Source organism: Oncorhynchus gorbuscha, linkage group LG17 (genome assembly GCF_021184085.1).
Source record: "Oncorhynchus gorbuscha isolate QuinsamMale2020 ecotype Even-year linkage group LG17, OgorEven_v1.0, whole genome shotgun sequence".
Taxonomy (NCBI): domain Eukaryota; kingdom Metazoa; phylum Chordata; class Actinopteri; order Salmoniformes; family Salmonidae; genus Oncorhynchus; species Oncorhynchus gorbuscha.
Window position 1 is genome coordinate 20,066,687 of NC_060189.1, and position 12,873 is coordinate 20,079,559.

The 12,873-nt window shown below is 46.1% G+C and overlaps 1 protein-coding gene across 4 annotated transcripts in view; it reads left to right on the forward strand.

Moving 5' to 3' along the window:
- LOC124001930 (ral GTPase-activating protein subunit alpha-2-like) overlaps positions 1–12,873 on the forward strand; it is a 193,369-nt gene that overhangs the window by 119,341 nt on the left and 61,155 nt on the right. For all 4 annotated transcript variants that reach the window (XM_046309095.1, XM_046309098.1, XM_046309097.1 and 1 more), the window contains 4 exons: positions 4,138–4,987; positions 5,354–5,425; positions 7,173–7,296; positions 12,624–12,779. In XM_046309095.1, coding sequence (XP_046165051.1) covers positions 4,138–4,987; positions 5,354–5,425; positions 7,173–7,296; positions 12,624–12,779 — 1,202 coding nt within the window. The remainder of the gene's footprint in view (positions 1–4,137; positions 4,988–5,353; positions 5,426–7,172; positions 7,297–12,623; positions 12,780–12,873) is intronic.

A 12,873-nucleotide genomic window follows, 5' to 3' on the forward strand; every position in this document is an offset into this window, starting at 1 on the left:
TAGAGACGGTGCGTTTGAGCGTTAGAGACGGTGCGTTTGAGCGTTATAGACGGTGCGTTTGAGCTTTAGAGACGGTGCGTTTGTGCGTTAGAGACGGTGCGTTTGAGCGTTAGAGACGGTGCGTTTGAGCGTTAGAGACGGTGCGTTTGAGCGTTAGAGACGGTGCGTTTGAGCGTTAGAGACGGTGCGTTTGAGCGTTAGAGACGGTGCGTTTGAGCGTTATAGACGGTGCGTTAGAGACGGTGCGTTTGTGCGTTAGAGACGGTGCGTTTGAGCTTTAGAGACGGTGCGTTTGAGCTTTAGAGACGGTGCTTTTGTGCTTTAGAGACGGTGCGTTTGCGTTAGAGATGGTGCGTTTGAGCTTTAGAGACGGTGCGTTTGAGCGTTATAGACGGTGCGTTAGAGACGGTGCGTTTGTGCGTTAGAGACGGTGCGTTTGAGCTTTAGAGACGGTGCGTTTGAGCTTTAGAGACGGTGCTTTTGTGCTTTAGAGACGGTGCGTTTGCGTTAGAGACGGTGCGTTTGAGCTTTAGAGACGGTGCGTTTGAGCTTTAGAGACGGTGCTTTTGTGCTTTAGAGACGGTGCGTTTGCGTTAGAGATGGTGCGTTAGAGACGGTGTGTTTGAGCGTTAGAGACGGTGCGTTTGAGCGTTATAGACGGTGCGTTTGAGCTTTAGAGACGGTGCGTTTGTGCGTTAGAGACGGTGCGTTTGAGCGTTAGAGACGGTGCGTTTGAGCTTGAGAAGCGGTGCGTTTGTGCTTTAGAGATGGTGCGTTTGAGCGTTAGTGACGGTGCGTTTGAGCGTTAGAGACGGTGCGTTTGAGCGTGAGAAGCGGTGCGTTTGAGCGTTAGAGACGGTGCGTTTGTGCGTTAGAGACGGTGCGTTTGAGCGTTATAGACGGTGCGTTTGAGCTTTAGAGACGGTGCGTTTGTGCGTTAGAGACGGTGCGTTTGAGCGTTAGAGACGGTGCGTTTGTGCTTTAGAGATGGTGCGTTTGAGCGTTAGAGACGGTGCGTTTGAGCGTTAGAGACGGTGCGTTTGAGCTTTAGAGACGGTGCGTTTGTGCGTTAGAGACGGTGCGTTTGAGCTTTAGAGACGGTGCGTTTGAGCTTTAGAGACGGTGCGTTTGAGCTTTAGAGACGGTGCTTTTGTGCTTTAGAGACGGTGCTTTTGTGCTTTAGAGACGGTGCGTTTGCGTTAGAGATGGTGCGTTAGAGACGGTGTGTTTGAGCGTTAGAGACGGTGCGTTTGCGCGTTAGAGACGGTGCGTTTGCGCGTTAGAGACGGTGCGTTTGCGCGTTAGAGACTGTGCGTTTGAGCGTTATAGACGGTGCGTTTGAGCTTTAGAGACGGTGCGTTTGTGCGTTAGAGACGGTGCGTTTGAGCGTTAGAGACGGTGCGTTTGTGCTTTAGAGACGGTGCGTTTGTGCGTTAGAGACGGTGCGTTTGAGCGTTAGAGACGGTGCGTTTGAGCGTTAGAGACGGTGCGTTTGTGCGTTAGAGACGGTGCGTTTGTGCGTTAGAGACGGTGCGTTTGAGCGTTAGAGACGGTGCGTTTGAGCGTTAATGACGGTGCTTTTGTGCTTTAGAGACGGTGCGTTTGTGCATTAGAGACGGTGCGTTTGAGCGTTAGAGACGGTGCGTTTCAGCGTTAATGACGGTGCTTTTGTGCTTTAGAGACGGTGCGTTTGTGCTTTAGAGACGGTGCGTTTGCATTAGAGATGGTGCGTTAGAGACGGTGTGTTTGAGCGTTAGAGACGGTGCGTTTGCGTTAGAGACGGTGTGTTTGAGCGTTAGAGACGGTGCGTTTGAGCGTTAGAGACGGTGCGTTTGTGCTTTAGAGACGGTGCGTTTGCGTTAGAGACGGTGCGTTTGTGCTTTAGAGACGGTGCGTTTCAGCGTTAATGACGGTGCGTTTCAGCGTTAATGACGGTGCGTTTGTACGTTAGAGACGGTGCGTTTGAGACGGTGCGTTTCATCTTTAGAGACGGTGCGTTTCAACGTTAATGACGGTGCGTTTCAGCGTTAATGACGGTGCGTTTGTACGTTAGAGACGGTGCGTTTGAGCTTTAGAGACGGTGCGTTTGCGCTTTAGAGACGGTGCGTTTGAGCGTTAGAGACGGTGCGTTTGCGTGTTAGAGACGGTGCGTTTGAGCTTTAGAGACGGTGCGTTTGAGCTTTAGAGACGGTGCGTTTGAGCGTTAGAGACGGTGCGTTTGAGCGTTAGAGACGGTGCGTTTGAGCGTTAGAAGCGGTGCGTTTGTGCGTTAGAGACGGTGCGTTTGAGCTTTAGAGACGGTGCGTTTGAGCTTTAGAGACGGTGCGTTTGAGCTTTAGAGACGGTGCGTTTGAGCGTTAGAGACGGTGCTTTTGAGCGTTAGAAGCGGTGCGTTTGAGCGTTAGAAGCGGTGCGTTTGAGCGTTAGAGACGGTGCGTTTGAGCGTTAGAAGCGGTGCGTTTGAGCGTTAGAGACGGTGCGTTTGAGCGTTAGAAGCGGTGCGTTTGAGCGTTAGAGACGGTGCGTTTGAGCGTTAGAAGCGGTGCGTTTGAGCGTTAGAGACGGTGCGTTTGAGCGTTAGAAGCGGTGCGTTTGAGCGTTAGAGACGGTGCGTTTGAGCGTTAGAGACGGTGCGTTTGAGCGTTAGAGACGGTGTATTTGAGCGTTAGAGACGGTGCGTTTGAGCGTTAGAGACGGTGCGTTTGAGCTTTAGAGACGGTGCGTTTGAGCTTTAGAGACGGTGCGTTTGCGCTTTTGAGACGGTGCGTTTGCGTGTGAGAAACGGTGCGTTTGAGCGTTAGAGAGCGTTGGAATGCTTTCGAGTACCCTGTCATCCAAGTAATATGTGCCTAGCTGCCCCTGCTTGTTTTACATATTACTCTTCCTCATCCAGACCACACTCTTCCTCTCCCAAACCACCTGGGAAATGGGCAGTAAGGGGATTTACAGGGAGATGTAAGTTTTTAATAGGTAGCCTTCCATTTGGAGGTAGCTACTCTATTAAATGTTAATGTTTTGACCTAATATTGACTAGACTAACACATGGAATGGAATGTTTAAAGAGGTAGCCATTAGTGCTCTGCCCCAGGGAGAGGACCCATTATCCAAGAGACATCTAAAAATGATATTTATTAGTGACCTTGTGGTGCCATTAGGTTATGTATTAGAGTATTTCTTTACAACGGCCGTTTCCTCCACTAATGTTTCAGAAGTCATTTTCTCTTTCAACCAAAAGAACGTACCCATTGACGCAATGTTGGCTAAGCCCAGCTGAAATATCTAGCTTATGTCATTACTTTTCATACAGCGCTACAAAGTCTAGTTAGAAACTACAGAAGAGCAGCCAAAGAGCACTATGCATTCCCCTCGAGATCATATTGATTAAGTCTCATCAAAGGGCTTGTGTATCTCTAATGCAGCCTCTCTAAAGAGCTTTCTCCACTTTGATGAGGGATGATGGTATTGATAGCACTGTCACAATGCGGAGCGCATCTTCTTTTTTTTCCCCCCTATCGTAACTCTTTCATTTTGGAATAGTTCTGAGCATTTAAATCAATCTGATTCAGGGAGCAGCACTCTATTCACCGTGCTGTAAAGACCTGCTTCTCATTAGCACTTTGCCAGTCTTTTCTCTCCCCGCCCATTGCAGCAGACTCAATGGCCTTTTCAAAGTTGTCTCCCATGATTAGATGCTACCTACTTATTTATGGCAGAGGTGTGTTGGCCATAACCGTTGTGAGAAATGAAAAACAACGCCATTAGTTATTATGAAGGAAAAGCTAGCTTTGTGTAAAAAGGCCAGAGAATTGAGAACTGCTTAATGAATTTACTATAGTTTATATAAGGATCCCCTTTAGCTGTTGCACATTAGCTGTTGCACATTAGCTGTTGCGCAGTACGAAAACAAGTATGAAAATATACATGTAAAATGCACATGCAGCAGCTACTCTTCCTGGGGTCCACACAAAACATCAAAAACATGAGTGCATACGATACATAACAAAGTCCATGTGCTGGGTCTTGACTTCCCTGTATAAAATACATGTAAACAGGGGGGTTATTTACAGGGTTAACGAAATGATTTGTCTCTCAGGATGTCTTTAGACCATCTTATTCCTGTTCTCCTCTTGCTTCCAGAGAAGAAAAGACGGAATATGGAGCTCATCCCTCTGACGGCACGGATGATCATGACACACCTTGTGAACCACCTGGGCCACCATCCCCTCAGTGGTGGCCCCGCCCTCCTGCACAGCCTGGTCAGTGAGAACCACGACAACCCCTTTGTGGAGTCATCAGAACTCTCCTCTGAGGTGTTCAAGAGCCCCAACCTGCAGCTGTTTGTGTTCAACGACAGCACCCTGGTGTCCTACCTCCAGGTGCCCTCGGAGCCCTCTGATCCAGGGGAACCCCACGACAACTCCTCCCAGGTACGGGTCATCGTCAGGGACATCTCTGGAAAGTACTCCTGGGACGGAGGGGTCCTCTACCGCACCCAGGAGGGAGTCAACGGCATGCATCAGAGGACCTCAGACCCCTCCAACCACTCCACCACCAAGCCTACCTCATCAGGCACCTCAGACCCCTACAACCACTCCACCTCCAAGCCCACCTCACCAGGCACCTCCGAGCGCTCCAACCCCCCTGGCTGGGACTCCCAGTCAGGCTGTGATGAGGAGGAGGTAGATGGCCTGGACCAGCTCCTAGAAGACCTGGGATACAGCAGCCCTGAGTGCCTGCCCCAGCCCCGGCTGAGGCTCAACCAGCCAGCCCCCTCTCCCTGTGGGATGAACCTGGAGCAGGAGGGGGCCATCATGGAGGCCATCCTCAGGCAGATGCAGCAGGAGGAGGAGCAGGTGAAGAGGTGGAACGCAGACGTGAGCGTCAAGGCCACCAGCCAGAGAGAACCCGTTCACCAGGAGCCCAAAGCTCTCTTCTACTTCTGCAGACTGCTACTCAACGACCTGGGCATGAACTCATGGGACCACAGGTACAGAGCAAAGCACAACACCACCACATCCACAGCTATAGACTAGTTAGAAGAATACCTCACAGAGAGAGAGAAAGTGGGAGAGAAAAAGTACAAGGAAATGCCTGGCAGGGTGTGTTGTGTTAATCTGCTCTCCACAGGGAAACTGTGCCCAATTGTAGATTAGTAATGGTCTCGGAGCTCAATTTAAACCTGTTTGCACCTGTTACTCGTCAGACCAAAAGTTAAACATGAAGCTTTCTTATCCTAATTTCAATCTGCTTTTTACCATTCAAAAAATAGCATGCACTGGTACACTGGTACACTGGTACATGTCAAGTCCCATCTGGATGCTTTTCAAGTTCAAATTTGTTTATTCCTTTTCAGGAAAAGCTTTCATCTCCTGAAGAAGAACTCAAAACTTTTGAGAGAACTGAAGAATTTGGATTCCAGGCAGTGGTATGTTCTTGTACACTGATTATTTAGGGCCTCTTCAGCACACACTGTATCCCTAAGTAACACTGGCATGTATGATTTACTTGTTCGGCATAAAAGGAACTTACTGAATCTCTAAGCAAGACCTTTTGAACAAACCATCCTAGATTTCACCTAGGTATTCTAGCTAAGCCTGAAATATCGCAGCTTTCCATGTCCGTCATTACTCTAAACTTTAAAAAAAAAACATTTTTACCTTTATTTAACTAGGCAAGTCCGTTAAGAACAAATTCTCATTTTCAATGACAGCCTAGGAACAGTGGGTTAACTGCCTGTTCAGGGGCAGAACAACAGATTTGTACCTTGTCAGCTCGGGGGTTTGAACTTGCAACCTTTCGGTTACTAGTCCAACGCTCTAACCACTAGGCCACCCTGCAACCTACGTCTGCTAATGAAGATTCTCTTCCTCTAAATCAGTAAAGATCACACTCTCAAGGTGACACGTATTAAAACTGCTTCACTCTGCCTTCCCCTCCTCTCCTCCTAATCTACACCATCTCGGGCTGATCACAGCTAGGCAGTACTCACGCACAGCGATCAATAGGCACTTCACACTGCTAATGACTGGGGCTTATTAAAGAATGCCCCCAGGATTTTGCCAGACAAGGCAACCTGTGTCGAAGCATCCAAAATGCCCCCAATTTAACACAGCACCATGCTCCGCCATGACAACGTTGAAGCGCAGGGGTGGAACTCTGTGTCTGCTCTTGTTTTGTTTGTCACATGACGGGGGGGAGGGGCAGTAAACACATATACTATTGTACACTAACTCTTAAGAAACTTCATTAGTGGGCTTAGGTTAGCCTAGTGGTTAGAGCGTTGGGCAAAGTAACTGAAAGGTTGCTTGATCGAATCCCTGAGCTGACAAGGTCAAAATCTGTCATTCTGCCCCTGAACAAGGGAGTTAACCCACTGTTCCCTGGTAGGTCGTCATGGTAAATAAGAATTTGTTCTTAACTGACTTGCCTCGTTAAATAAAGGTTACATTTTTGTTAAATGAAGACACATGTTGTTTTCTCTAATATTAACCATATTTGCTACAATTACTTTTTGGAATTTGCACAGTATTGTTTGGAAATGTAGGTTTGACAGCCTGGTCTCAGAGCAAAGCATATGATATTTTACTAAAATCAGTGGCACTCAGATTTAGTATGATATGTTACGTTCGATAGGACAGTAGGTTACTTGAATGTCTAGCAACCCAAAGGTTGTGTTCGAATCTCATCACAAACAACTTTAGCATTTTAGCTAATTAGCAACTTTGTAACTAGGAAAGGGAAAGGGGGATACCTAGTCAGTTAACTGCTTACTGCTTTTCCCTACTTTGCAACCTCTTAGCATGTTAGCTAACCTTTCCCTTAACTTTAACCTAAATCCTAACCCTATCCTTAACCTTAACCTAACTATTATGTTACGAATTGTAATTTGTAACACACTATACGTCCTGCAATTCATATTATATTGAATGACTGCTATTACATTTGTAGGCCAATGTAATGTAACCTAACATAAAGTAATATTTCATACTAAATGAAGTGCCACAGATTTTAGCCAAATATAATTAGTTTTGCTTTTGAGACCAGGTTTCGTTTGGTGGTTTGTAGTTCACATTTCAAAGCACGCCCATATTAACTGGGAGTGTGGAGGTAGAGCATTGTAGCTTCGCTAGGTCCATTGTTCTAACGACAGGTCTGTGTGTTGGTCTTAACAGCAGGGAGACACACAAGATCGCTGTGTTCTACATCGGGGAGGGTCAGGAGGACAAATACTCCATCCTGTCCAACAGCGCAGGCAGTCAGACCTACGAGGATTTTGTGTCTGGCCTGGGATGGGAGGTACACACACACACACACACACCCCTGCAGCAGGGTTTCCATTAGGAAATTGTGGCGCTGGACATTTGACTGGCAGCATTTTAATTTACCGGACATTTGAGAAATTTACCGGACCCATGTGCATTGGGTGCATAACTCTGATTAGTGCGTCCACCCATGGTGCTCATGATGACATAAATCATATTTAGATTATGGTAATTCATATTAACAGAACATGCAAGTTGAGGATGCAACGATGTGCAGTCCTTACTGAGTTATGATGGGCACTTTGAAGTTGTTAGAATAATTGTCCATATTTACTTTTCCTCAGCCAATAAGATGAGTAACAAACAGCAAAATCACTACCTATGTCAATCTACTATCACCCATAGTAGAAAAGTGTACCTATTCTATTGGTCAGCTTGTCGAGAAAGAAATAGCCTCATCCAAACAGACTCTGGGACAGTCTTGAGACGATAGATCCCAGATTCATACAACCAGTATGCCTAGGCTACATTTGATGCAACAGATCAGAAAGTTTAGCTTAAAATGTTGATACACTTTTATTTCTTCAGATTATAAAAGGACAGCAATAATGCAATTAGTGGGAAAATACCATTGTCAAAAGCACACTGCACATGCGAGTGGTTTCATGTAACAGATGAAAATATCCATTAGAAATGTAGAAAGAGGGAAGATGTAATATGCAACAACTAGCATGGGTTGCTAATATGACTACGATTGTGCCTTTGGCTCCTGGACAATGAAAGAAAGTTGATTAGAAAAGAATTGCCTCCACGGATGTCGTCTGATTTTGGTAAGGCTACTTTGATGCAAGGTAAGACATGCCTCATAATATGTAGTAAAATGTATATGTTTTCAGAAAGCGTACTACCTCCAGCTCATTGTAAAGTGGTGTGCCACGAGCTGATTTTTTCACCTTTATTTAACCAGATAGGCAAGTTGAGAACAAGTTCTCATTTACAATTGCTACCTGCTCAAGATAAAGCAAAGCAGATTCGACACATAACAACACAGAGTTACACATGGAGTAAATCAAACATACAGTCAATAATACAGTAGAAAAACAAGTCTATATACAATGTGAGCAAGTGAGGTGAGATAAGGGAGGTAAAGGCAAAAAAAGGCCATGGTGGCGAAGTAAATACAATATAGCAAGTAAAACACTGGAATGGTTGATTTGCAGTGGAAGTATGTGCAAAGTAGAGATAGAAATAATGTGGTGCAAAGGAGCAAAATAAATAAATACAGTAGGGAAAGAGGTAGTTGTTCGGGCTAAATTATAGATGGGCTATGCACAGGTGCAGTAATCTGTGAGCTGCTCTGACAGCTGGTGCTTAAAGCTAGTGAGGAAGATAAGTGTTTCCAGTTTCAGAGATTTTTGTAGTTCGTTCCAGTCATTGGCAGCAGAGAAGTGGAAGGATAGGCGGCCAAAGGAAGAATTGATTTTGGGGGTGACCAGAGCGAAATACCTGCTGGAGCACGTGTTACAGGTGGGTGCTGCTATGGTGACGAGCGAGCTGAGATAAGGGGGGACTTTACCTAGCAGGGTCTTGTAGATGACCTGGAGGCAGTGGGTTTGGCGACGAGTATGTAGCGGGGATGAGCAAACGAGAGCGTACAGGTCGCAGTGGTGGGTAGTATATGGGGCTGTGGTGACAAAACGGATGGCACTGTAATAGACTGCATCCAATTTATTGAGTAGGGTATTGGAGACTATTTTGTAAATGACATCGCAGAAGTCGAGGATTGGTAGGATGGTCAGTTTTACAAGGGTATGTTTGGCAGCATGAGTGAAGGATGCTTTGTTGCGAAATAGGAAGCTAATTGTATATTTAACTTTGGATTGGAGATGTTTGATGTGAGTCTGGAGGAAGAGTTTACAGTCTAACCAGACACTTAGGTATTTGTAGTTTCCACATATTCTAAGTCAGAGCCATCCATAGTAGTGATGTTGGACAGGCGGGCAGGTGCATGCAGCGATCGGTTGAAGAGCATTTATTTAGTTTTACTTGTATTTAAGAGCAATTGGAGGCCACGGAAGGAGAGTTGTATGGCATTGAAGTCGCCTGGAGGGTTGTTAACACAGTGTCCAAATAAGGGCCAGAAGTATACAGAATGGTGTCGTCTGCGTAGAGGTGGATCAGAGACTCACCAGCAGCAAGAGCGACATCATTGATGTATACAAAGAAGAGAGTCATTCGAAGAATTGGACCATGTGGCACCCCCTACAGACTGCCAGAGGTCCGGACAACAGACCCTCCGATTTGACACACTGAACTCTATCAGAGAAGTAGTTGGTGAACCAGGCAAGGCAATCATTTGAGAAACCAATGCTGTCGAGTCTGCCGATGAGGATGTGGTGATTGACAGATTCGAAAGCCTTGGCCAGATCAATGAATACGGCTACACAGTATTGTTTCTTATCGATGGCAGTTATGATATCGTTTAGAACCTTGAGCATGGCTGAGGTGCACCCATGACCAGCTCTGAAACCCGAATGCATACCAGAGAAGGTATTGTGGGATTTGAAATGGTCGGTAATCTGTTGACTTGGCTTTCGAAGACCTTAGAAAGGCAGGGTAGGATAGATTTAGGTCTGTAGCAGTTTGGGTCAATAGTGTCCCCCCTTTAAAGAGGGCGATGGCCGCAGCTGCTTTCCAATCTTTAGGAATCTCAGATAACACTAAAGAGAGGTTGAACAGGCTAGTAATAGGGGTGGCAACAATTTCTGCAGATAGTTTTTAGAAAGAAAGGGTCCAGATTGTCTAGCCCAGCTGATTTGTAGGGGTCCAGATTTTGCCGCACTTTCAGAACATCAGCTGACTGGATTTGGGAGGAGGAGAAATGGGGAAGGCTTGGGCGAGTTGCTTTGGGAGGTGCCGTGCTGTTGACCGGGGTAGGGGTAGCCAGGTGGAAAGCATGGCCAGCCGTAGAAAAATGCTTGTTGAAATTCTCAATTAAAGTTGATTTGTCGGTGGTGACAGTGTTTCCTATCTTCAGTGCAGTGGGCAACTGGGAGGAGGTGTTCTTATTCTCCATGGACTTTACAGTGTCCCAGAAGCTTTTTGAGTTAGTGTTGCAGGAAGCAAATTTCTGCTTGAAAAAGCTAGCCTTGGCTTTTCTAACTGCCTGTGTATATTGGTTTCTAGCTTCCCTGAAAAGTTGCATATCACGGGGGCTGTTCGATGCAAATGCCAAACACCATATGATGTTTTTGTGTTGGTTAAGGGCAGTCAGGTCTGGAGAGAACCAAGGGCGATTTCTGTTCCTGGTTCTACATTTCTTGAATGGGGCATGCTTATTTAAGATGGTGAGGAAGGCATTTTGTTTTTAAATTTACAAGGCGTCCTCTACTGACGGGACGAGATCAATATCCTTCCAGGATACCCCGGCCAGGTCGATTAGAAAGGCCTGCTCGCTGAAGTGTTTCAGGGAGCGTTTGACAGTGATGAGTGGAGGTCGTTTGACTGCTGACCCATTACCGATGCAGGCAATGAGGCAGTGATCGCTGAGATCTTGGTTGAAAACAGCAGAGGTGTATTTAGAGGGCAAGTTGGTTAGGATGATATTTATGAGGGTGTCCGTGTTTACGGCTTTGGGGTACCCTGGTAGGTTCATTGATAATTTGTGTGAGATTGAGGGTGGCTGGGTTGTTAAGCATGTTCCCGTTTAGGTCGCCTAGTAGCACGAGCTCTGAAGATAGATGGGGGGCAATCAGTTCACATATGGTGTCCAGAGCACAGCTGGGGGCAGATGGTGGTCTATAGCAGGCTGCAACGGTGAGAGACTTGTTTTTAGAGAGGTGGATTTTTAAAAGTAGAAGTTCAAATTGTTTGAGTACAGACCTGGATAGTAGGACAGAACTCTGCAGGCTATCTTTGCAGTAGATTGCAACACCGCCCCCTTTGGTCGTTCTATCTTGTCTGAAAATGTTGTAGTTAGGGATGAAAATTTCTGCATTTTTGGTGGTTTTCCTAAGCCAGGATTCAGACACGGCTAGAACCTCCGGGTTGGCAGAGTGTGCTATAGCAGTGAATAAAACAAACTTAGGAAAGCGCCTGGGGAATAGGAGTGGGGCTAGGCACTGCAGGGCCTGGATTCACCTCTACTTCACCAGAGGAGGAGTAGGATAAGGGTACAACTAAAAGCTATGAGAATTGGTCATCTAGAACGTCTGGAACAGAGAGTAAAAGGCGATAAAATAGCTTCAAGGTATAATGTACAGACAAAGGTATGGTAGGATATGAATACAGTGGAGGTAAACCTAGGCATTGAGTGATGATGAGAGAGATATTGTCTCTAGAAACATCATTGAAACCAGGTGATGTCATCGCATGTGTGGGTTGTGGAACTGAAAGGTTGGTTAAGGTATAATGAGCAGGGCTAGAGGTCCTACAGTGAAATAAGCAAATAAACACTAACCAGAATAGCAATGGACCAGGCATATTGACATTAAGGAGAGGCATGCTTAGTCGAGTGATCATAAGGGTCCAGGGAGTAGTGGGGTTGGTTGGGGTCATGGCGATTCAGACAGCTAGTCGAGCCATGGGTAGCAAGCTAGCATAGGATGGAGGTCTGTTTTTAGCCACCTCGTGCATTTCTGTCGGTAGATTAGTGGGGTTCCGTGTGGTAGAGGGGATCAATCCAATTGGCAAAATAAATATAGTTATAGTGACCCAAGAAAAATTGATGATGAAACTGATGAAGCCTGCCTTTCATTGCCTATGCATTTGCTATTTGAGGTGCTGAAGCAGCAGCTCTTACGCTGTCTGACATATTTTCTGCTGAAAGGCTCTGTATCTGTATGCTGTACACTTGCGATACATAAGATACAAAACGAATATACTGTACACACGGCAGTTTAATTTCACCATATTATGCAAATTAACCTGTAGATCTCTCAAACCAAACCACTGCATTTTTAAAATTGTTCCCCTGTAATCAGGGACTGATTTAGACATGGGACAAAAGTGTCTGCAATTAATTATCAGGTAGAACAGAAAACCAGCAGGCTCTAAACTTCGTAGGGTCAGAGTTGAGTACCATAGCTATAGAACTATAAGTATGACTATTCAAATGCATTTACATGGAGTAATATTTCCATCAATGAATAGGCTAAAAAGCATTATTATGCAATGGGATTCTTTTCTTTTTCTCCTGGACCGTTGGCCAGCAGCAATTGTATGTATTGGCTTTTCTATTTATTTTTTGGGCCAGAAGCTGGCTATTACCGGCTATCGGAAACCCTGCCCTGCATCTCGTCACTCTCTCTGACACACGCACACTGACATCACGCTCTCCTAACCGTGTTGTGTCCCCCTCAGGTGGATCTAGCCACACACTGTGGCTTCATGGGAGGGCTTCAGAGGAACGGCAGCACAGGACACACGGCTCCCTACTACGCTACCTCCACGATGGAAGTCATCTTGCATGTGTCCACACGCATGCCGTCCAACTCTGACGACTGCCTCACCAAAAAGGTACTTGTGAATATTACTCCTTCCAGATCAGTGGTTCCCAAACTTTATAGTCCCGTACCCCTTCAAACATTCAACCTCCAGCTGCGTACCCTCT